Source organism: Panthera leo, chromosome B1 (genome assembly GCF_018350215.1).
Source record: "Panthera leo isolate Ple1 chromosome B1, P.leo_Ple1_pat1.1, whole genome shotgun sequence".
In the NCBI taxonomy this organism is placed as follows: domain Eukaryota; kingdom Metazoa; phylum Chordata; class Mammalia; order Carnivora; family Felidae; genus Panthera; species Panthera leo.
Window position 1 is genome coordinate 121665849 of NC_056682.1, and position 25822 is coordinate 121691670.

The following is a 25822-nucleotide window of genomic DNA, read 5'->3' on the forward strand; positions in this document are numbered from 1 at the left end:
GAGAGAGGGAGAGAGAGAATCCCAAGAAGGCTCCACACTGGCAGATGTGGGGCTCGAACCCATGAATTGTGAGATCATGACCTGAGCTGAAATCAAGATTCCGATGCTTAACTGACTGAGCCACCCAGGCACCCCAGGAAGCTAACATTTTATTGTATTATAGTGTATTGTATTAAAAATTTTTTTAATGTGTCCTTAGTTTTGAGAGAGAGACAGAGACAGAGACAGAGTGTGAGTGGGGTAGGGGCAGAGAGCGAGGGAGACACAGAATCAGAAGCAGGCTCCAGGATCTGAGCTGTCAGCACAGAGCCCGACGCGGGGCTTGAACCCACGACCCATGAGATCATGACCTGAGCTGAAGTCGTACGCTTAACCAACTGTGCCACCCAAGAGCCCCAGAGAGCTAACATTTTAGATAGGACCTATTCTATGTCAGGCTCTTGAAATATATTATCTCACTTAATCTCCATCAGCAGAACCAATTGGTATTTCACATTTCCCAGAGCCAAAACAGAACTGCTTCTTCCCATCTGCCAAACCCGCCCCTCCTGCCAACTTGGCCGTATGAGTAAAGTGCAGGAGGCCTACTCTGTGACTCCTTTACATACCACATTCAACCTGTTGTAAGTCTTGTCTCTTCTACCTTCAAAACACACCCTGAGGTTCACCAGTTCTTATCCCCACTCTCAGTTTCCACTGCCACCGTCTCTCCCTGGACTGCTCCAACAGCCCCCCTAACTGGGCACCTCGCCCCAACTTTGCAACACATTCCACTTTGCACTTAGTGGTGAGAATGAGCGTCTTAAAATTTTAAAACTTAAATTACGTTGCTCAAAACCCGTATCATTTCTCCTCGACACTTAGAACAAAAATAAAGTATTTATTTTATCTACAAGGCCTTTCTTATTGTTAATACAGCTGACATTTTGGACGTGATAATTCTCCCCTATGTGTGGTGGCACATTTAGCCTCCATGGCCCCTGCCTTTGCTGGGAAACAAGTCTTCAGGGGTTCTCATGTTTCTGTATGTCTTATGAGCAAGGCACCAGCCCTTTGTCCCAGAGCTATTTTTAAGGCATGCTTGTAGAACAAACAACCTTAGTGCAAGTTGGGGAGGGGCAGAGAGAGGAGGGAGGAGGAAGGAGAGAACCCCAAGCAGGCTCTGCAGTGTCGGCCCAGAGCCCAATGAGGCTCGAACTCACCAACTGCGAGATCAGGACCTGAGCCGAAGTCGGACATGTAACTGAGCCACCCAGGCGCTCCTGAGCAAATGAGTTTGGAAGATAGAAATAGTGTTTCCCTCCAGAGGAAAGGCAGACACACAGAAGTCTGGCATGAGGCTGTGGAGCTTTGTTAGTCTGCAAGCAGGGTGAAGTCTAAGGCTCTTCTCAGTTCTTGACTCCCACTGATGCCAGGAGGGCCCCAAAGCACCACGAATTTCCAAACACTCAGCTGGGCAGCAGGCCCCTTAAGAACCCCACTGCTGTAGGCGATCAACCCCTCCTTCCCTCAATAATCTCATCTTCCACCACTTGCCCTCTCGCTCACTTCATGCCATTCTGATCTTGCCAGTCTGCAAAGCACCTCCGTTTAGTCCCCACCTCAGGGCTTTTGTACTGTTCTCTCTGCCTGCGACACCGGAAAACGTTGGTAATTTTCTGCCTGTATTGATGCACAATAAGCTTCATGGATTTGTCATTCCGCAGTGTGGGTGAAGCCACACTCCACCAATCAGTCACCACTGTTTTAAAAACCCCATTGTACAGAACGTTCTGTGTATAGTCATACTGAGATGCTTGGGCAGGGGAATCCATCCCATGCTTGGAGTGAGCAAAGAAGGTAAGCAATGAGGCTTTCAGAATTTGGTTCAAAGAGGTCTATTTCTACCTAAGGGAGCTACGTCCCATGCTCGCGCCAGCTCTACAGATCAGGTCCTGCAATTTACTGTTGATAAAGAACACATGTAGTAGAGTATGGTGCAGCTGACCCTGAGCAGGGATCTCGGTGAGGGGTGGGGGGAGGGCGGGTGTAGCAGCAGGGATCTCGGGGGGGGGGGTGTAGCTGAGGAGAATGTGAAGTTACATGGACTGGACAAATGAAAGAGATGTGAGGTGATTGGTAAGGCGGTAAGGATGCATAAAGACGAAGTCAGGGAGGGGTGGGTTGGCTGGAAAACGATTAGGAGTTGAGTCTTTTTCTGTTTTTTTAATGTTTATTCATTTTTGAAAGATAGAGACAGAGCACAAGCAGGGGAGGGGCGGAGAAAAAGGGGAACAGAGAATCTGAAGCAGGCTCTAGGCTCTGAGCTGTCAGCACCAGAGCCCGACGTGGGGCTCGAACTCGCGAACCATGAGATCATGATCTGAGCCAAAGTCAGATGCTCAACCGGCTGAGCCACCCAGGCACTCCAAGAGTGAGTCTTTATTTGGTCTTTGGTCTGTTCGGACTTGGGACTATTCATTGTCTTGCTTTCCTAAATGTTGCTGGTTCTGAGGTTTGATACTTCCTCTTCCAACTCTAACAAAGCTAAAATACCCCTTTCACCCAATTCCCACAATGCTCACTTTCAAGGAGACGTAGCAGAGTAGCAAAAAATGTAATGTGCACCTGGGAACCAGGCTAGGCTACAGAGCTCCAACGACAAGCTCGGATTCTCGTCCTGAGAAGTGTCAGACCACGGGGACGGCAGACACATGCACAAGTGGTTATTAGCCTCCAGCGTGATGATGGCAGGATCAAAGTGAACAGTGGGTGCTCAGAGCACAAAAGGGGGCATTTTCACCAAAGCTAGGAGGTGCCCAGGAAGGCTTCCTGAGAGGCACCAATCTCTGATGAGCCTTGAAAGGTGAGGGCACAGTAGTGGTGTTCACAGTGTACCTGAGGCAGGGAGAAGAGAAGGAGCAGAGCCAGAGGGATGCACATGACCGTGAGTGTGAGAGGAGCAGAGGTGAGGCCAGAAGGATGAACAGGGCCAGGTGGGAGGGGAAGACAGCGGCCACCACCCAAGGTTAAGGAGGGAGGTCAAGTGACCGATCTGCTTTTTAAGAAAGATCTCTTTGGTGGCAGGGTAGGAAAAGTTCTGCAGAGACAAAGAGGCCACACGTTTGTCATCAGTAGCCTAATACCTTCAAGGGATGATTTTTTTCAAGTGTCATAGTTGCTGTCTAGAGTTGGTTCTCCGTATTTCATTTTTTGTCTTCTTTATTATCCACACAAATCCTGATGTCTTATACCGGGAGTATTTGGCAAGCAAGGCAGAGAGGGAGAGTGTGAGAGCCCTGAGCACAGGGCAGGGAAGCAGTTCTGGGAGGATTCCTTGCAGGCTCACAGCTCATAGAGCAAACAGAAATGGACTTGAGGAACAGTGAGTGCTGCTGTTGCACTGAAATTGAACAAAGGCCCACATTGCAAAGGAGCGCGAATGTTGGGGCGCCCGGTGGCTCAGTTGGTTAAGCGCCCGATTTTGGCTCAGGTCATGATCTCACGGTTTGTGAGTTCGAGCCCCGCGTCAGGCTCTGTGCTGACAGCTCAGAGCCTGGAGCCTGCTCCCGATTCTGTGTCTCCCTCTCGCTCTCTGCCCCTCCCCCACTCACATTCTGTCTCTCCCTCAAAAATAAATAAACATTAAAAGAAATTAAAAAAAGAAGTGCAAATATTTTCTGTCTGTCCGTCTGTCCATACCCTTCATTCAGGAGGGAAAAAAAAGAATAGGAAAAAAATAACATCCTGAGGTTTTATAGTCAAAGTGGGGAATATTGTTCCTCTGCAGACCACTGAGATGTAAAAAAATTTTTTTCTTCCTTTTTTTAATGTTTTTATTTACTTATTTGTTTGTTTTTTGAGAGAGAGAGAGAGAGAGAGAGAGAGAGAGGAGGTGCAGAGACAGAGGGGGACAGAGGATCTGAAGCAGGCTCTGTGCTGACTGCAGACAGCCTAGTGCGAGGCTTGAACTCATGCACCACAGATCATGACCTGAGCTGAAGTCTGACACTTAACTGACTAAGACACCCAGGTGCCCCCGCCCCCCAAATTTTCTTAATATAAGAAACTTGTGGCAGAATAACAGTTTAGCCAACTATGTGAACATCTACATCTCTCGCCCATTCTACCAAGAACTTGTTTAGCTAAGTAAAGGGAAGAATTTAAGTGCCATTTTCTTCTTTTTTAATTTTTATTTAAAAAAAATATTTTTATTTTTTATTTTATTTTAGAGAGAGAAGGAGAGAGACAACAAGGGGAGAGGGGCAGAGAGAGAGCGAGACACAGAATCTAAAGCAAGCTCTAGGCTCTGAGCTGTCAACACTGAGCCCTATAGGGGACCCAAACCCACAAACTGTAAGATCATGACTTGCGCTGAAGTTGGACACTTAACTGACTGAGCCACCCAGGCACCCCTAAGTGTCATTTTCAAGGTACTTAGAATACTATCACTATGGCAATGTATTTTTTGATGATTTGCCAGATGGACCAGATGAACTGAGTCATGGGCTTCAAACCTTATGTTTCTTTCCAGGTTTTATATCACAAGTTAGAATTTTTATGTGAACAAACATCCTTTTAAAACTATCTAACTCAGTGCACCTGGGTGGCTCAGTCAGTTAAGCCTTCGACTTAGGCTCAGGTCATGATCTCACCGTACATGAGTTTGAGCCCCACATCGGGCTCTGTGCTTACAGTGTGGAGCCTGCTTGGGATTCTCTCCCTCTCTCTCTGCCCCTCCCCGGCTTATACTCTCTCTCTCGCAAAAATAAACATTTAAAAAATATAGAAAACCTTTGAACTCTTACTGCATATTACCACGTTTAGACAGTGAAAGCGCTGTGGTCAGATGGAGGGCCACTTACAGAGGGTGCAGTGGGCACGAGGTCACTTTCCGTTCTTCCCGTCTGCATTGCTGTGTGAACCCGGACAGATTCATAAATGGATGGTTCCTCCACTTTCCTTGGATAGGGATGTTTCAGAACAATCAGAGTGCCTGGATGAAGATAAAAGAACCTCATCAAAGAGGAGCCCCAGAAAGAAGGTCCAAATGCTAAATGACCAGATAACATGTCTAGATTTCAGTCTCTTGTTTTTTACCTATTCACTCATTCATTTCTCAATGTTTATCAAGTACCAACTATATGCCAGGCACTTAAGCTGGACGCTGAAGATATAAAGCATGATGCGATGGTTTCTGTCCTCGTAGTGTTCAGATAGAACTAGCATGGGAAGTCACTTAACGGGTAGTCACGTGCATGAACAGGGTGACGAGGCCAGCGTCAGAGGTGTGGGCAAAGCATACCGGTGGTGCCCGGGGCCCCCGAAGACCCCTCCTTTGGAACACTTTGGAAAAGCTTTCGTAGAGGAGACAACATGGATCCAAACCTGAGGCTACAACTGGAAGTTTTCCAGGCAGGCTTTATAAAAACCACGAGAGTAAAACCCAACAAATGCACGGAGGCATGGGAGGATTCAGTCCATAGACCTTATTCCTCACTCGTTTCAGAATAAGCCTTTTAACAAATCAGTGGATCTCAAAAAACTGGACTCGTTGCATCTTCCCTACTGTCTCCTGCCACCCAGTTAACAAAATAAACTATGTGAAGCTTTCGCTTTCCTCCAGTGAACATGACCTGAACTGGCTTATGTGTGATTGCCTTCACTTCCATCTGGAGGAGGGGATTGGGCAGCACAAGGGCTCCAAAAGGGGCCAGTCTTTGGGGCCTTGGGCATGGCACATTGAAGCTGAGAGCCCACCTGACACCATGTTTCTGACCATCCCCCCTCTACACCCTTCCCTGCCCCAGTCAACCAGCGAGCAGGAACTAGATACTTTACAAAATGAGTAAGTTAAGGTTTTCTTTCCCCCTTTGCTATGGCTTCTTGCTTTTTATTTCACTGGGTCTTATAAAGGCAGGACGGAGATTGTACCCGACATGGGCAGAGATGTAAAGAATACAGTAATTCATTCAACAAGTATTTCTTGAGCTCTACTATGGGCAAGACACTTGTCCAGGCAGCGGGAATACAGCAGCAAACAAAGAAGATAGAGCACTTGATCCTCTGCTAGGGGAGGAGAAGAAAAAAGGAAAAGAAGTATGTCAGGTGAGAGAAGTGTTATGGAAACCCTAATAGAGCAAGGTACAGGCGTAGTGGGGGATGAGGGTGGCATCGGGAGAAGGTGATATTTTAAAGGGTGGTCAGAAAGGCCTCTTTGAAAAGGTACTTCAACAGATTATAGAAAGTATGGGCCTTGAAGTAGAGTGAGAGAGAGAGAGAGAGAGAGACGAGGAAAGAGAAGAAAGACCACCTCTGCAGTTAAAAAGCACTTGATAACAATAACAGACCTACAAACAAAGCTCAACCATTCCACGGGGCTTGAGCATGCCCAACGAACTGACTGCAAACACACAACCGTGGCCTCTGATACTACGCCCACGTGGCGCCCTGCTATCACTTGAAAAGGAACACTGAGAGAAGCCAGGAGAGGGTCCTTGACCTTGGCCCCAGAAAAGAATGAGACTCTGGCCTCCTCCTTCTTGAGCATCCAGTTCACACCCATAGCGTTGGGATCACAGCGAAAACTGGCCTTCACAGGTATCTGAGGCCCCGGTCCCACTCTTGCACATCGTCAGTGCTCTCCTGTCAACATGACCCTTTCATGAGAACAGATCCAGTCATATCAGGACAAGAGGCCGGTTACGGTTTGACAGTCATAAGGAAAGCAGAGACGCGTGAATCAAGAGCAGCCGTTGTGCAGGCTCAGGGGCCGTGTGACACAATCACAACGTGCCAGATGCTTGCAGAATGTGCGGTTGGCTCCATGGTGACCCCCCCCAGAGAACCACCCCCAGTGATGCGCCAGGCAGTCACCGTGGCATCATGGAAAGAGCCACCCCTGCCACTCAGTGCCTGTTGACCCTTGGACGGTCATTCTAGCTTCTGTTTTCTCCCGGGACACATGGGAAGAATTACCCTGTCTTCACAAGGCTCTCTGAAGCACCAAATAAAGAACTGTTTGTGAAAAGGATAGTGAAAAAGAAAATGTTAGATATTATTATGCTTTGATATAGAGTAGTTGTAAACTCTTAAGTGAAAATCTAATGATTGCATCTTTGGGAGCATGAATTTTTAAATGTTGAGTTTACAAAGACCCATGTGTGACATTCTGCTGAGAGTAAAAATGGCAGAGTCTAGTAGCCACTGATGGCAGCTCCAAGATGTATTGGTGCCTCCTAAACCCTTCCGTCTGATCGTGGAGGAGAGGGGACTGGACCCCAGTGTTCAAAGCAGCTCTCAAGTTAGAAAAAACGTGAAATCTTATGCTTTCTCCCCTTTCCATGCATTTTTCTAAGCTTATTTATTTATTTTGAGAAAGAGCGGGATAGAGGCAGAGGGAGAGAGGGAGAATCCCAAGGCTCTACACCGTCAGCACCGAGCCCAAACCGTGAGATCATGATCTGAGCCGAAATCAGAGTCGGATACTTAACCACCTGAGCCACCCAGGCGCCCCTACTTTTCCATGTTTAATATGAAAATAATGTTTTATAAGGATTCAAACTACGTCTATAACCCAACTTAAAAAAAATTTAATGTTTATTTTTGAGAGAGAGAGAAACAGACAGCGAGAGAAAGAGAGGGAGACACAGAATCCGAAGTAGGCTCCAGGCTCTGAGTTGTCACCACAGAGCCCATCAGGGGGCTCAAACCCACAAACCACGAGATCATGACCTGAAGTCAGACGCTTAACCAATTGAGCCACCTACGTCCCCCAATATGAAAATAATTTTTTAAATGATGCTTTAGAAAGATGTATCTAGCCAATTTTTTTCTGGCACGTACCCAAGTATACTACCTGTAGTGGTTTCCTATTGCTTCTGTAACAAATCACCACGTAGTTATTTAACACAACTCAAATTTCTTACCTTACAGTTTTAGAGGTCAGAAGTCTGAAATGCATCTCATAATCTTAAATCAAGGTATTGGCAGGACTGCTTTCCTTCCGGAAACGCTCTGGGGGAGAATCCATTCCCTGTTTTTTCTAGCTTCTAGAAACTGCCTGCATTCCTTGCCTGGTGGCCACATTCCTCCATCTTCAAAGCCAGTAACAGTGCATTAAGGCCTGCTCACGCTGCCATGTCTCTGGGTCTCCCTCTTGTGCCTCCGTCTTTCACTTATAAGGATCCTTATGATTACAATGGACACACCATTGTAATCGCACACCTCCCCATCCAGTCAGCTGACTTGTACTCTTAATTCCATCTGCAATCTTAATTCTCTCATGCCACATAACATAACATATTCACAGGTCCAGGGAGAGACATGGGCATCTTTGGGTGGGCCATTAGCTTGCCTACCATAGTACAGTGCCCAGGAGATAAGCATAGCCTGGGGGGCCAGTTGTGCTATAGTGTAAGATCTGTGTGCAAGGAATGTTGCCTGAGTCACAATGCTATAACCACTTGGTATTATGAAGCCATTGCCTTTTCAACAGGTGCATTTCCCCACCCTGTGAGTCTCTTTAGAGCAGTGCCAAATTTACCTTTGCAATCCCACTTCCTGGTAGAGATGCTGACATAATGAAAGCTTGATGAGTGAGTAGATAAATGGATGCCACAGTAATTCAGGGTTAATTCAGAGAAGAGCCTGGGAGGAACCAGCCTCCCAGGTCTATGATTACCCCGGCTTCGGGCAAGGCCGGCTTTGGCCACAAGGCCAAGTACAGCTGTACAAATCTCCACTAGGGGGAACCAAATTCTATTTCGAAAACCTCTTCTAAAGTTTCACCAACAAAAGCTAAACTGAGGGAAATGATATTGAGTCAACAGGAGAGTACAATTGACTACACATTGACTTTAACTAGTAAGACCATGAAGGGGCTGGATTGAATGGTGGAATGAAGAAAATGGCAAAGCACTTATAAAATGACAACTTCCACTGATAAACATCCAGCCCCCTGAAAGGTCTTAGCTGACCAGTCTGCCCAAGAGAAAATAATAATATATAGAGCTTCCTGGCACGGCTGCTGGGCTAAGAGTGATTTCCCCTTCCGTAGACACTGCCCCATCCTTGTACGCCAGTGTAGATCCCCACAGACCCTGGGCCTCCCCCACAAACACCTCACTCAGGCTGCACTCACGGGACTTACTTCCGGGGATCTGCTTAGTGATTTCTCTGGAGAGAAGGCCCACTAGCTTCAGTTTCTGAACTACATGAAGGAGACTGTTCTTTCCTGCCTTTGGCATAAAACCTGATCTCAGAAACACTCGGTGGAGGCCCACTTTTGAGGTGATCAGCAGGACCAAGGCAGTCATGTCAGTTTGCTGAAAGCTTCAGCGGTGCCGTGATCATGGGGCTGATTCGTTATTGTCTCTTGGTGTTCAGTCTGCTTTTAAATTCTGGGAGAGAATACCAATCCTTACCACCACCACCCCCAAGGAAAATCCATTTATTTCCCTGTATTCCCCTCCCTCCATTTTTTTTTTTTTTTTTTTAAATTCAGCTAGCCAAGGTTGGCTGCAATCAAAAGAAACTTGAATATGTAGCCACCACAGACTGATTGTATTTCCACCTAAGGTCCAAGGTAGTGCCTTGGCCCCATAAGAGAGAAACTTGGGTTTAGTGATATTCAGGGCAAATTAATTCCAGGATTTGGTGGGAAGATTCAGATAAAAAGCAACAGGAGGCAGGGGCTGGTGGAGGGAGGAGAGAGGAAGCTGTACAGCCCAGCTCTTGGAAACCTGGCTGCAAGTTTCACTTCAGTTTCTGAACTACATGAAGGAGATTGTTGTTTCCTGCCTTTGATATGAAACCTGGTTTCAGAAACACTCGGTGGAGGTACATTTTTGAGGTGATCAGAGCAGGGCCAAGGCAAGCATTTCAGTTTGCATTGGATGAACTGTAACTTACAGGACACCCACTCTGTTTGTGATACAGTGAGACTGCATCGGAGGACTCCTTATCTTGTATCCCGCAGCGCTTCAGAAACACAGAACAGTTTTCAAGCCTCAGGCATTGCTTCGATATCTGAAGTGGAGTGTAGCACAAGAGCACATCTAGCTCTGAACAGGGAAACTTTTATTTAGAATATTTCTTTTAGGCACTAAAGCTTGTGCTTGCCCATCAGGTTTCCAACTAGATTGTAAGATGTTGGAGGATGAGGTTGATACTGATTCATCACCGCATCATCAGTAGCTAGTAGTCCTCAGCTCGTGGCTGGCGCCCAATACATATTTGTTGAATTAAATTCAAATAAGACTACATCCGCTCATGCTTCGTTGTTGCCCTCAGGTTCAGAAAACAAGCTAGGCAACTGGTGTGTGCACGGCGGATTTCTCTGTCATCTCTTGCCGGTGGGAAGCGGCTTTCTAGAGGGAGTGACAGGAATATTCAAGCTCTTTCTCCTTTCTTCTTTGCAACCTACCCTGCAAATGAACTTTAACCCATCATTAAGATGATGCGGGTCAAACTACATTCGCTTACATACACAGGAGCTTTGATAGCCCCTTTCCAGTCTCACAGGGAGAACTACACAGAGGGAGGAGAAGTAGATCAGCTGGCCAGGTCAGAAGACCCTGTTAAAATGTCCAAGTCAAGTCAGGTCGCTCTTTGCGGAGCCGTCACTTTATCTGATCCTTTATCTGAATCCTCTGCGGAGCTGGCTTAAAATTTGAAGATGACATAAACACTTGATAAATACAAATGTAATTAATTGCCCCCAACTAACTCTTCATGGTATACCAAAGAATATGCAGCTCTTGCAGACAATATGATGGGATTACCATAACGGTGCTTTGTTAAAAAACAATAATAGTGATTATTTATGCCAAGCTAAAAATGATTTTTATAGCCTTTCATACCCAATCTCACTCAATCCTCAAGAGCAAGTCAGGAACTATTAAGGTATGAACTGTTAGGTCACCAGCTCTGATTTGTAAGATGATGAAACTGAATCTCAGGGAGGTTACACCATTTTCCCAAGGACATACAGCTGGTGAATGAATGGCAGAGGCTGGAGTTGAACTAGGAGTTCACGTGTTTACTCATTATGGAGTAATGGAAACTCTCTACGGCCTGTGAAGTGTACTTTATTGTCGGCACAAGGGTGTACATGGAAATCAAAATTCGAACAAGCAGATCCTTGAGGAGGTAGCCTGAGGAAAGGAGATGAGAGTTTTTGCCTCAACATTTCTAATCAGGCCTTGGTTTCTCCATTTGTAAAGGAAAAATTAAAAGGTCTGTGGGATCCCTTCCCATTCTAATATCCTGTAAATCTAGTTACACACACAAGCCTAATGCAGGGGCAAGAGATACTAGGACACTTAGTAACCAAGGGTGTGTCCTGTTTCTTGCCAAGCACACTGCCCGTTTAAAGTACTTTACTTCTTCTTTTTTTTTTTTTTTTTAATTTTTTTTATTTTTGAGACAGAGAGAGACAGAGCATGAACGGGGGAGGGGCAGAGAGAGGGAGACACAGAATCCGAAACAGGCTCCAGGCCCTGAGCTGTCAGCACAGAGCCCGACGCGGGGCTTGAACTCACGGACCACAAGATCATGACCTGAGCCGAAGTCGGCCGCTTAACCGACTGAGCCACCCAGGCTCCCCTAAAGTACTTTACTTCTGACATCATTGCGTCTTTGTGTCTCATTTTCCTTTTCTTCCACATTCTCATTTAACCTTTACGTTTTATTTACTTTTTTTTATAATGTCACTTTTTCTTTGATGTTGATTATTTTGGGGAGAGAGCACAAGGGAGAAGGGGCAGAGAGTGGGGGGAGACAGGATCCGAGCGGGCTCCACTCTGACAGCAGAGAGCCGGATGCGGGGCTTGAACTCACAAACTGTGAGGTCGTGACCTGAGCCGAAGTTGGATGCTCAACCAACCGAGCCACCCAGGCACCCCAAACTTTACATTTTCTTTTACTGTATCATATTTACATAGGCTGTCTTATATCTCTTCCGGAGAGACATAAATGCGATGGGCCTATGTATGTTTTTTAGTCAGCCTTTTATGTTTTAAGATGTCCTCCAAGATAATTTCCCAAGTGGCAATTCATGTAAATAGCATAGGAACAGCGGTAAATACGAAGACAGAAGTTCAGATTGATTCACATTCTTTAGAACAATGCCTTTACATCACATACCAAAAATATTGTTACAGACCTTAAAGAAGAGACTGGGGGATAGCTCTGCCCTGTCCTACAAACATCCTACTGTGTCACTGTGGCAAAGGTCTTCTTGTCCAAACCCACTCAAGGTCACACTGTGCTGTGGCAATGTCGTGCTGCTGTGTCACTGGTAGACCAGCGTCAGGAGACAGTGAGGTGAATGGAAAGCCCCTATGGTTTAGAACCAGGTTGGCTTGGATTTCACTCTCAGCTCTGATGTTTTCTGGCTGTGCCACGCTGGCCAAATAACTTCACATGTCCAAGTTTTCAATTCCTCATCTAAAAATGGGACCACTTTCACATTACCATGGATGGCTCAGGAGATTCAATAACTTGATATCTGCGAAAACATCCAACGGCACGCTCAGAACTCAGTGAGTACTCCATACGTGTTGCTTCCCTATTCCCTTCCCTGCCTGCCTTTTCCTTTTGCAAACACACCTTATGACAAACTGAGAAAACTTGCTTTTTTGGCAAGCAGAAACTAAAGGAGTGATGCTTGGCTGTGGTTTGGCAGAATTCTGAGTTGTCATCGATTATTTTCAGAAATGGCACACAATTCCCAAACTACACTGAATTTTAACGTAATTATTTTAAAATGCCACCTGGGTAAAAAGGCTGGTGTTACAAAATAAATTAATAATAATGACAGCAGTTATCAAGAGGTTGGGAATCCCCACATCAAAACAAAAAGAGAAGTGGAAATCTGACATTTAAGAAAGAACCAGATGGGATCTTCAAAACCGAGAACGGATTATTATAAAGGGTAAGTACAAACATAACACTTGATTCATGTCATCCTTTTTCATGCTGGGTGGGTGCTTAAAGTCACAACACAGTAATTCCTATAACAAATTGTATATGGCAATTTCATATACAGAAGTATTCTAATAGAAACACAAAGTAATAGGAAAGGTAATTTTTGTTCTAATAATATTAAGGCATTTAAGGATAAAGATAAATGCTCTCTATGTTCAAAGAATATATGTGTATGAAACCTAGCTAATTATAAGAGGGTACAGTAAAAATTAATAATGGCCCAAATGTATCCATGTTAATAAAAAAGTCTCAAATTTCCAAGTCTATTTGAGTTGAATTTAGAAGCCATGTACAAGTAGGAAGAAAAGTTTTATATTGCAGCTTATTATAACGAATGAAAGTCAAATTCTGGGGCACCTGAGTGGCTCAGTTGGTTAAGCGTCCGACTTCGGCTCAGGTCATGATCTCATGGTTTGTGAGTATGAGCCCTGTGTTTGGCTCTGTGCTGACAGCTCGGAGCCTGGAGCCCACTTTGGATTCTGTGTTTCAGTCTCTCTATGCCCCTCTCCCACTTGCGTTCTGTCTCTCTCTGTCTCTCAAAAATAAATAAATGTACAAAAAAAAAAGGCAAATTCTGAATTTAAGCATTACTGAGCATACATACAACACAAAGCATCATTTTAAATGATGCTTTGCATAAACTTTGGAAGTGAGAAGTGCCTGGATGGCTCAGGTCATGATTTATGGTTCCTGAGATAGAGTCCCACATAAAGCCCCTGATCGAGCTCTGGACTGACAGCCCTTTTGGAGCCTGCTAGGGATTCTCTCTGTCCCTCCCTGGCTCATGCATGCATTCATGCTATCCCTCAAAAATAAATAAATAAACATTAAAACAAAACTTTGGAAGTAAAAACTAATTGTCAGAAGTTCACTGGTTGATGTGTTGTCATTCAAGCTGCAATGCAGGCTTTGGTAATGAGATAATGGGAAACCAACATGAAATTATGAAATGTTGTGAAAATTATTACCATTCATTCTTGTACTTACTGGGACATATGACCAGGGTACAAAAATGACAAATATCCCTCTTCTTAAAGGGTTTACATGCTAATGCAAAGAGTTTTTTTTTTTAAATTTTTTGCAAAGATTTTTTAAAAAAGTGAATTATACAGGGATCCTGGGTGGCTGAGTCGGTTAAGCCTCTGACTTAGGTCAGGCTCAGGTCATGATCCTGAGGTTCACGAGTTAGAGCCCTACATCAGGCTCTGTGCCACCAGCTCAGAGTCTGGAGCCTGCTTGGGAGTCTGGGTCTCCTTCTCTCTCTGCCCCTCCCCCACTCGCACTCTGTCTCTCTCTCCCTCTCAAAAATAAATAAACATTAAACAAAAATTTTTTAAAAAGTGAATTAAACAAAATGTTAGAACATAAAAGAGCCACTGAGGAAAGTAAAGGAAGAGAGCATGTTGAATGTCACTATGATATTTACTTGGGAAATGATTGGGATTTGGCAATCAGAAATATCTAACGATATTATGCTGATGGCTGTTAATAAGGAGAAATTAGAGTGACAGAAACTTTCATGGAGATTGAAAGGTTAAATGCAGATTACAGCAAGGGATAAGGAAATTATAACAATAGAATATTCAGTTTGTCAGGAGGCTTTTAGCTCTTGCTTAGGAAATCTTCATTCTTCAGATTAAGGAAACAGAAATCCTGAGAATTTGAGGAGTAGAGAAAAGGAATAGAATAGGAAAGAAGAGATCTTAAAATAGTATTCTTCCCTTTAGGTTAACACTTTTACTTATCCCAAATACAAATATTTTCTTATGACCCAGAACCGAGTGTTCTGGGTTTCCCTCTACACTATATTTAACTGCAAGGCGAAGTCAGGTAAAGCTATTGGTTATTTGGAGGTCCTGCCCATTGCCCTCAGATGTAGTGCCGTCCCTGTCAGTGGGTAAGTGTGGGAAAGTCTCTTTTAAATAAACTCACTCTCTAGGCACTGCAAGGTGCTGCTGGCCTGATGGGGGTCTGGGCTAAAAGGAGTGGCCTGAAATCCCCAGTTCTAGTCCTTTCCATTCTAGGATCTGGAGGGAAGAACCCTGGCTGGCCTCATCCATTGTGCAGACAAATGCTTCCCCTGGTAATCTTTAATTACATGAAAACTTGAAGAGTTTGCACTTCTCTGATGCAGACCAAGAAATCATCAGACTGGAGGCCTCCTGATCACTGCTGCTCAACCCCAGGAGCCAATACTCAAATGAACAAGAAGGGACCTATTTTTAGAAGGTGGCATCCTGGTTTCCATTCACTGTTGTTCACAGGTCATAGTGCTGATTGTGGCTTCTGAAAATCTGCTGGGTTTAAGAGTCATCATGACTTCAGCACGTTATCTTGTTTCCTGAGGCCTATTACTCCCAGAGGGGCAGCATTGGAACACTTGTTTGTCATGGGTTTTTCCCCTTGTTCCCAGCCTCAGTGGCTTTGCTTCATCTGGCTGGGACAGATAAGAGGAATATTTCAGAGTTGGTGATATCTAACTCAAGGCCTGGAAGCTAGGAAGCCAAGTATATATCCATAAGCATCAAGAGCCTGTAGCAAGGGATTCAAATAATAGCAAATTTCCTGTTGGATAATGAATGGCACAGAGAAGATGCAGCAGAGAGGATAAAAATCTTAGTTTCCTGAGTTTTATTGTAAAAAATGATTATAGAAATGATAACGATACAACAAACTTTAGCTTTGGATAAAACTACCTTAGGAATCAGGATTACAAATCTTCACTCTCCCAAAGGATTAATAGTAAAACTTCTTTAGTTAGATTACTGTATTTGCATGGAAATTTAACATTGTCTTAAATTCAACGTCAAGGAGCCTTTACTTTGAAGAAGTCTTAGGTGATCCTCTTGCCTGGAGATTGGACCTGTGCCAGAAAGGTTCACCCAGAAACCACTGCATTCACTTTGACCTTAAAGGTTTTTGAAACCTTTTGGTAGACAGAGTGTATACCTGTTCCGTAACTTGGAGAAAGTCCAGGAAGGAGCACAGAGAATGATCAAATGGGTTAAATATAGAGTCTAGGAGGAGAGTTCAAAAGAAGGAAGCTGACGTTGCTTGGAGGAAGAAAAAAGGCTGGAAGATAACACTTATCATGGCTTTGAAGTGACAAAGAGTTCCCACTCATAATCATCATCCATCCACCCATCCATCCATCACCCAAAGTGTCATGCACTGTATCAGGACCTGGGGGACATAGAGAAGGACACAAATAGGGGTAGACAAAACAAAGTTTTTAGTTTCAAAATCTCAATTTCTCGTGATCAAGAAGTGAATAAAGTCGAGCATAGAGTGGGAAACAAGTAGGAGGTAAGTTTGAAGTGAAGGGATTTGAGAAACTAAAATGCTTGCCATAGCCAAAGTAGCAATGGAAATAAATAATGCATGCCCACTTGTCATTTGTTTATGTGAACTACTGCTGGTAAAGTAGTTTTCAGGGCCGATTGGAAGAATTTCCACCAGAAAAAAAAGATTATAGCTTCAGTTTTGCAGTTTGGAATATTCTAGTATAGGTCTTATGCGGTCAGTATAAAGTAAGGCAACTACTCTGTGGTTTCCACTGTGCTTCTCATCTACACTTGATACTGTGTGATTCATATCAGGGTCTATCCAGGCCACAGAAACAGCAGAGGAGGAAAGACTGGCGAGGCATCTCTACAACCACACTGAAGTTAGCAAAAGGTCCACTGGCCATGTTTACCAAGAAAGCAAGTATAAACACATTCATGGTAAGATAGCTGTACTGTTAAATCTTGAGTTCCTCTTCTGCTACACATTCTGGAATCACCCAACTTTTGATTACCCAAGAATTACCATCATTTAGGCCACATAAAATTGTGATTCTGTATCACAGATATAGGGGTGATCTTTTGCTTACTTTAATTGGTACAGCAAAACAAGTTAGATAATTCAGATACCCGGGTAGTGTGTCTTTTGTTTTTTAACTTGAATATTCTAGTTGGACTTTAACCATTCAAACAGGGAAATTCAAAATTTTCCATCCATATTTAAGTCCAGTGTAAAGACTTACAAAAACCAAGAGAAACAGAATTTTATGATGTAATAAAGGCATTGTTCAAAAGAGCAATTTCCAGTCAATATTTTTAACAGTCCGTGATATTTGTGAACATTTAAGTATGAATTCTGTTTTAAAAAATGCTCAACATTATCTTTTATGGGTGGTCCCAATATGTAAACTGTCCATGTCTAAAATTATGAGGAATCAGAAAGTTGTTCTAGCTTTTCTTTTTTCTTTGTTTACTATATATATTATTGTAAAATGAATAGACTATTTTTTAAAGTTGTGTACTTTAAATCAATCCATTATTATATCACATTCTAAAAAAACTGTCTACTTTGTTCAAAGCACATTGTTTTCTCATAAAGGTAATACAGATATATAGATACAGATATAGATTAAATTTATTAATGTAGCATATGGCACAGCAATTGGAAAAAATTGTTTCTAACCACATCTAATCGCATATCGTATGTACATAACCCAACAGAAGTGACAACTATTTAATGAAATCCTCCTTTTCCTTCCTCCATCCTGAAACAATGTCTCATAGGTCAAGTATCTATCTGTTCGTGGCTTACCTGTCTCACTTCCAATCAAAGGCTGATTTGCAAAATGCTTGACAAAATCCTTCAGACATGAGAATTCATTAAAGCCAAATTTAAATGAATATCCAGTATATTCAACATGAAAGTGTTTGACAGAGTCTTTGGCTCTGAAAGGGAAAAAGAAATGCTTTAGGTTATTTAAGAAATGAATTATCTTGTTTTGAAGGGAAATATAACATTAGGCATGAGCATCATCATTAAACCCTTCTAAAAACTGAGAATTACAACACACTTATTGAAAGCACTGGTATTAAAAGAATTTTTTAAGTGTATTTATTTACTCTTAGAGAGAGACAGAGAGACAAAGATCGCATGACCAGGGGAGGTGTAGAGAGAGAGAAGCTCAAGCAGACTCCACACTGTCAGTGCAGAGCCAGACGCAGAGCTCGAACTCAAGAAACTGTGAGATTGACCTGAGCAGAAATCAAGAGTCGGGTGCTTTGAGCTATCCAGGTGCCCCTAAATAGATAAGTAGTATTTGACTCCCGCTATTCCTCTCCTCTCTGTGTAAGTCCTGCTCCAACGTTAACACGCATCAGAAATTGGAATCACCTGGAGGGCTCGTTAAAACCCAGATTTCTGGGCCTTGCCCCCTGAATTCCTGATTTGGCAGGTAAGGGTGTGGGGCCCAAGAATTTGCATCCCTAATGTTCTCTGGGGATGCTGCCAGTCTGGGGACCACACCCTGAGGACTGCTTCTCTGATCCAACTGGACCTACAATTCTCCTCAGAGTTCCCGCTATGGTCCCTGAGCTCTTGCAGTCCCCTTCACCAGCAACATCACCCCCTTTGTTTCTGAACAAGTGTCGGCCCAAAGACACCTGCTGGGTCAAGTACGCCATGATACTCACAACATGAGTTACTTGCTTTTCTCCCCTCGACAGTCCACACACTCATCTGGCTCCTTTCCCGTCATTCACTGCACTCTTCCTTGTCGTGAGCTACTTGTATAGTGTCCTACTGTCCTGTGAGCTGCACTTCCTGAGGGCAAAGCCTGAATCTTCCACAACACTTATCAAAGAGCTTGGCATAGAGTGGATACTCTTAGATATTTATTATTGACGGAGTGAACAAATGAATGAGTAAAAAAAGGCATTCTTTTGAGCTGGTTTGTGGTTCCTGTCACCTCTGTTGGTGATTTTTTAAAAAGATTATTTATTTATTTTGAGACACAGAGGGAGAGAGCAAGGAGGGGCAGAGAGAGAGGGGGAGAGAGAATCCCAAGCAGGTTCTGTGCTGTCTGCACAGAGCCTGACATGGGGCTTGAGCTCATGAACTGTGAGATCATGACCTGAGCGGAGACCAAGAGTCCAACACTCCACTGAGTCACCCAGGTGCCCCCCGTGGTTATTTTTTTTTACATTTTTGTATAAATGTGATATATATGTGCCACCTAATTGGAAGAAGTTTCTGATCTAACCTTTCCGATGAGAAATATATTGATGACAAGTTAACATTCTTTGATCTAATAATTCCACATGTTTGTTTGAGATCGGGGGAAGATCTTTGCATTAAAGGATTTGCAGCCTGACAACTTGATGAGTTTTTCACCTTTGCTGTCGATCAGAGAAAGCAACATTCCTGCTTCCACCCATGCACAAATTCATGTCTGAGTAATAATTTTTCCAAAATGTTATTTAGAAAAAATTTAAAGCAAAATAGAGCAGAGTAACATGAAAACTGTTAATGAAGGTGGTTTTTAAAAATCTGTGACCCTCTTACTTACCTCCTCACCCTCCCACCTATTTCTTCCACTCCCCTTAAAATAGGCTTATAGACGTGCCCTGGATGGAAGTGTTCCAACAGGACCCCAAGTGTTCCAACAGGACCCCAAGATTCTCAGCCCCTGGACTACATACACTTTCCACCATTTATTCAATAAATGCTAATATAGATGCTACTATGAAGGGATTTTGCAGGTAATAGAGGCTCCAAATTAGCTGACCTTAAAATAGGGACATTCTCTGGGTGGGCCTGACCTAATCACATAAAAGTCTTGGTAAAAGCAAAAGGGTTTCCTTGGCTGGTCACAGGAGAGGGGGATTCGCTCTAGATGGTCTAGAAGAAAGCAAACATTCATGCTATGAACTGCCTGTGGGGGCCCCTTGGCAGGAAATGGTGGTGGATTCCAGAAGCCGACAGCGATCCCTGGCCAATAGCTAGATGGAAAGTGGGGAGCTCAGTCCTATAGCAACAAGGACATGAGTGAAAAGGGCTGAAGAAGAAAGAAGAGACTGAAGGAAGAGCATGTGAAGGCCCAGATGAACCACAGCCTCAGCCAGCACTTTAATTTTGGCATGGTCGGAGCCAAGCAGAGAATCCAGAGAACTCACTGGGACTTCTGACATACAGAAACTGTGAGATAATCAGTTTACGTTGTTTAACGCCACTACATTTTAGGTAATTTGTTGTGTGGCGTAGAAAATATGTAGGTCCAGAGGCCCAAAGAGAAGATAAAAAAATATGGTGATTCTTCTCTTTTGAGCTCATAGAAGCCTGCCATCAATTATTTAGGGAAATACTTTCATAGCCAGTTTCTCCCCCCTCTCAGAAGTAGAGGAGACTTTAAAAAACAAAACAGGGGCACTTGGCTGTCTTAGTCAGTTAAGCCTCTGACTTCAGTTCAGGTCATGATCTCATGGTTTGTGAGTTCGAGCCCTGCGTTGGGCTCTGTGCTGACAGCTCAGAGCCTGGAGCCTGCTTTGGATTCTGTGTCTCCCTCTCTCTCTGCCCCTCTCCCGCTCATGTGCTCTCTCTCTCTCAAAATAAATAAACATTAAAAAAAATTAAACAAAACAAAACAAAAGAAACTACTGCTAAACTAGATGAAAAAGAGGATTCAGAGAGAAAAGAGTGTAAGTGTTGCTCCTGAGTTAGTGACAAGGAGGCCTAGACCACGTGGAGCAGAAAAGAATAGAGAAAACCCCCTTATGCCAGATCAGCGCGAAAGACGAACGAAGAGGGGACTATTTTCAGGGGTATATGGAGGCGCCATCAGAACAGTAATAAAACAGTCACAGTTTGAGGTTAATGAGTGGGTGGCTGAGAGCGACTTCATGGACTCTTCACATTCCCAGTCTAAGCCGAGGCCAACTCCCTGCAAACCCAGAATGACTTGCTACAGGCCCTCAGACGCCAAGGGAACAGACGCTGTCCTGATTATCACCTGGTGAGGCCATCTTCCCTGATACGGAGGCCAACAAGGAAGAAGCAGGGGAGGAGAAAGACCAGAGAAGGACTGGGCCATCACCGATTTGTGTTGGTAAGGACTAGATTAGTTTTACTAACATTCAGGGGAAGTGGAGCCTTGAGAAAGGTCAGTCCATTTACAGAAAAAACTTAAAATTTGCCTCACTGCCTGCTTGAGTTTGTGATGAAAGTTGCACAGCCACAAATCATTCTGATTTTCCAGAGGAAGCAATGAATATTAACAGGGCGCTGGGCCAGGTTTTAGGGATTTGGATTCCGGTGCTGTTTCTATTGCTGATTTATTGGGTGAAAAGACACTTTACCATTTCAGGTTTCAGTTTTTCCATCAGTCAAGCAAGACATTAAACGATTCGTAAAGTATCCTTCGGCTCTAACATTTTCTTCTTCCCTGCCAAGGGAAGGAGGAAGAATGTTTTTTTTACAGTCTACCATTCAGAGCTTGGAATCCTTAGACCTGCAGGTCTAACAGAAATTGAGAGAATTTTATCTGGTGACATGAGAATTTTACTATCTGGCAATTTGAGTGTGATGATAAAGCAATGCCCATGTAAGGAAGAGATGGGGCGAGATTGAATTCATAGTTCTTAGACATCCTACCTCACAGAGAGAGAGTACAGCCCGGTCCTTTCGTTGCTGTCCCTCAGAAGGTAGCTTCCGTCGCATCCATTGGAGAGGAGAAGGGCCTCGGCTGCATGGCGTGTGAGGTTACCATGGTACCACCTAGGAAGGAGAGAACCACACTTGCACTCAGGACAAACCACAGGTGACTTTTCCTTCATTGGGTTTTCCCGTCAAGGATGACGTCAACAATATTCTCCACCATAGGTAGCCCAAAGACCAAAGTCTCAGCCCAAACGTCAGGACGAGGAATTCTTTGGGCCAGGCTGAGGGGAGAGTAGAGAGAAGTGGATCATGGCAGTGTTATGGGTCGAATGGTGTCCTGAAGATTCATATGTTGAAGTCCTAATTCCCGGGGCTTCAGAATGTGACCTTATTTGGAGCTAGCATCTCGTCTTTAGCAAGCATATAATGAGGTCATGTAGGGTGGGCCCTAATCTAATATGACCGGTGTCCTCTTATAAAAGGGGCATATTTGGAGACAGACTTGCACACAGGGACAGTGCCATGTGAATGTGGCCACCTACAAGGCAAGAAGAAAAGGCCAGAACAGGTCCCTGCCTTACAACCCTTGGAAGGAACCCATACTATGGACTCCTGGATTTCTGGCTTCTATCCTGCAGAACTTTACTGTTGTTTAAACTGCTCATTTTGTGGCACTTTGTCATGGTGGTCCTAGCAAACAAACACACTGTCACTGCGTAAACAAATCCTTTTCAAAGTCCAAGTCAAAAATAACCCTAAGAATAAGATTTGGCCATGGGCCTGTAGGTGGCTCAGTCTGTTAAGGGTCTGACTTCAGCTCAGGTCCATATCTCTCGGTGATTGGTGGGTCTGATACCCGCGTGGGGCTCTGTGCTGACAGCTCGGAGCCTGGAGCCTGCTTCAGATTCTGTGTCTCCCTCTCTCTCTGTCCCTCCCCTCCTCGTGTGCTCTCTCTCAAAAATAAACATTAAAAAAAAAAAAAAAAGAAGATTTGGGCAAATTTCTGTCTTTCTTTGATCCCTCTCTCACATACTCTTTTGCAAGTATGGTACTACCTTCTGCAGTGTGGAAAACCACTGGCTATTATTACACTGGAGTCCACTGGAATGACTGAAATGAAGTTGAAAGCAAGGACTTCAGATGTTTTACACATGACGCATGAGCCGCATCAGATGTTGTTTCAAACTGACAAATATCTGAAGAGCTAGAGAAGTCCCAAGGAGATGAAAAAAAATTTTGTTTTAGAAAAGGTAGCATATATCCACGGTAGAAGAAAAAAAAAAAATTCTAAACCGTTCCAAAGAAGAGTTAGTAAAAATAAAGCCTTGTTCTCACCCTTAGTCCCCAGTCTCCCTGTTCGCTCCCACAGAGGACACCAATGTCAACCATTTTCCTGTGTTTCCTCCTCAGAGCCATCCTTTGCATCTAAAGGCATCCAGTATGTTCCGCCACCTCCTAATTCTATGACAATAAGAGCTTGCTAGGCACACAGTTCTGCACCTTTCTCCTTTCTCCTAATGACAGCTCTTTCTGTCATTATGACAAGACTTGTCAAATGACAAGTCATTTTCTTAATGACTTGGTAGAGGCAGTCCAGTGTGGTGAATTAGGATTGTGGTCTCCAGAGTCAGTTTGCCTGAGTCCTACCCAGGTGTTAACCCCTACCAGCTGTGAACCTTGGGCAAGTTACATAACCAGTCTGAGCCTCAGTTTCCTCACCTCTGAAACAGGATTAATAACAGCCATATCTCATGGGCCAATTATAAGTGCTGCTCCCATTAACACACAGGAAATGGTCAGAACAGGCCTGGCAAACAGCAGAACTCAGCACACATTAGTTGTTACACGAAACCGTGGAGACTCACAAAGCCATGGATTGCGATACATCCTCTGCGGTGCGATTTTCTTGTTGCTCAAATATAATTTTTCATTACTTTGAATTTATTTTGGCTAACAGAGAGCTAGGTACTGGGGGAAGCGGCTGCCGCCAGGGACCCACACCTCTGGGCAGTGGAGAGGAAGGGGACACGGGCGACTATACAGACGATGCCGATTACGTCAGTGAACCGAGAGCTATTGAAGAGGTGTGTATAATGGACAGGAGCCTCAAGGGAGAGCCCTATTCTGAGGGTGAGGGAGCCTGCTGTCATGAACCACACTGGCATCTACTGTGACATCCCTACCGCATGTCACTTCAGCCTGATAATAAAAAGCACACGTAAGACCAAGAAGGAAGCTTCTATATAGGTCTCCAAGCTATCTGTTTTCTAAATCTGCATTTCCTAATGTATGTTTCTTTAGCATATTTCCTCTGTGGGAGCACAGAGGCCTCTGTCTTATGTTAGAAGTGTATCTACTAGCTCAAAGCAATTGCAAGGAGAAACATTAAAAAAAAATCTTTTTTATTCTTTATTTTTGAGAGAGAGAGAGAGACAGAGTGCGATCAGGGGAGGAACAGAGAGAGAGGGAGACACACAGTCAGAAGCAGGCTCCAGGCCCTGAGCTGTCAGCACAGAGCCAGACGGGGCTCCAACTCACGAACCGCAAGTTCATGACCTGCGCGCAAGTCGGACTCTCAACTGACTGAGCCACCCAGGTGCCCTAGGACAAACTTTTTATAAGCAAACCCACTAAGTCAATTATGGGTAAAGCAGTCCTGTTCATTGAGCTAATTTGCTGACAAGTTCAAATCTTCTCATTACAAAATCCTTTCAAAGGACAATTGGAACCTGAAATTAATACAATATTGTATGCCAGTTATACCTCAATGAAAAACAGAGTAATTGGAGGAATTAAAAATGAAGCTATAAAAAACTTCAGGTTTGGCTACAGCCAAAATTCTAATTCTTTTAATGTTCTTGTTTTTGTTTCTTTAATGTTTATTTTTGAGAGATAGACAGAGCACGAGCAGGGGAGGAGCAGAGAGAGAGAGGGAGACACAGAATCCGAAGCAGACTCCAGGCTCCGAGCTGTCAGCACAGAGCCCGATGCTGTGCTAGAACTCACGGACCATGAGATCATTACCTGAGCCAAAGTCAGATGCTTAACTGACTGAGCCACCCATGACCTTAGCCAAAGTCGGATGCTTAACTGACTGAGCCACCCAGGTGCCCCAAGGTCACATGTTCTTAAATGCCTTATGCCAATAATTAATTTCTGGATGAACATTTTAGTGTAGAATTCAGCTTGAACCAATAGATCACTTATTTGGATCTGATGTAACAAAACTGGATTAACAAAAGTCTAAAATATAAAAGATTCGGACATTCCTTCAGGTTATTTTCAGTGAGATCTGAAGTCTGTGTTTAAAACATTTACAGAATTCTTCTGATAATTACAGCTGGGAGGCAGTTTTTACTAAGAACTTTTTAATGGTAATCTTTTAAAATACTACTATGTATCATAAACACATAAGAATACTTGAGTATAAAGCAAGGAGGATCACACCATGCTCTAATCTGACACATCTCAGCACGTGTTAATTTGTGGGTGGCCAGCTTGGTTGAGTCAATATTGCCATGTGGTGGGTTTTAGGAGTCCTGGGCCTGGGCTAATCCAAGACAGGGACTGCCAGGCAGCCTCCTATCACTTCACGATGTCCATGGGGCAATGGGATCCTCATTCCCCCAAGAGCTCTTCCACAAATATCTGACCTTCCTCTTTTAGTTGAGCTAAGTATTCCTTTCCGAGAAATTTCGATGAGCATATCTTCCAGGGAAGTGACTCAAGAGCCAAATAACGTTACATGTCCTTTATAGGAATATGTCCACTTTTGGTAAGGCTTGTTCAAGACCATGTCCATGAAGAGCTAAAGGTTGAAAATAGAGTAGAGTTGGTAGTTTTCTCATAGTCAACCTTCTCTACCTTCTATCGTTCAGATCTTTATTAAGCTTCAAATCTGCAGAGAGCATTGCACAAAGCATTGCACGAGGCAGGTCAGAGGGACCACAAATGGGAGAGCCCCAGTCTAGTCTCCGTTAATTATTCAAGAGGATAAGACAAGTACTGTGCAAACTACGTTCAAGAGAATGGTTGCAGGAAGAAAGATCAAGGCCGTTGTTTGAAGGAGCCAATATCTGAGTAGACCCTAAATGACGTGTAAGTTACTTTTTAACGTGTGTGTTATTTTTTCTGATTATAAAGCACATGTAATAAAAATTAAAATATGTACACATACAGAAGAGAAAATGAAAGTCTTTCACAAAAGAGGAAGTGGGTATTTCAAATAGTCTCAATACTAGTCAGAGAAATGCAAACTAAGACAAGAATGTGATATTTTCTTTATTCGCCAGATTGGTTAAAATTGAAGAATTAGAGAGTATTAAGTCTTGAAGAATCCAGGGCAATGGATATTATCGCCTACTGTTGGTAAGGGTATACGGTGGAGGGCAATCTAGCACATGTGAACCAAACATGG

At 43.8% G+C, this 25822-nt stretch overlaps 1 protein-coding gene across 3 annotated transcripts in view; it reads right to left on the reverse strand.

The window, feature by feature from the left end:
• The window catches only part of DAPP1 (dual adaptor of phosphotyrosine and 3-phosphoinositides 1), a 53403-nt gene that overhangs the window by 9897 nt on the left and 17684 nt on the right, over positions 1-25822 (reverse strand). For all 3 annotated transcript variants that reach the window (XM_042935829.1, XM_042935830.1, XM_042935828.1), the window contains 3 exons: positions 21400-21522; positions 17566-17699; positions 4845-4975 (listed from right to left, as the gene is read on the reverse strand). In XM_042935829.1, coding sequence (XP_042791763.1) covers positions 4845-4975; positions 17566-17699; positions 21400-21522 — 388 coding nt within the window. The remainder of the gene's footprint in view (positions 1-4844; positions 4976-17565; positions 17700-21399; positions 21523-25822) is intronic.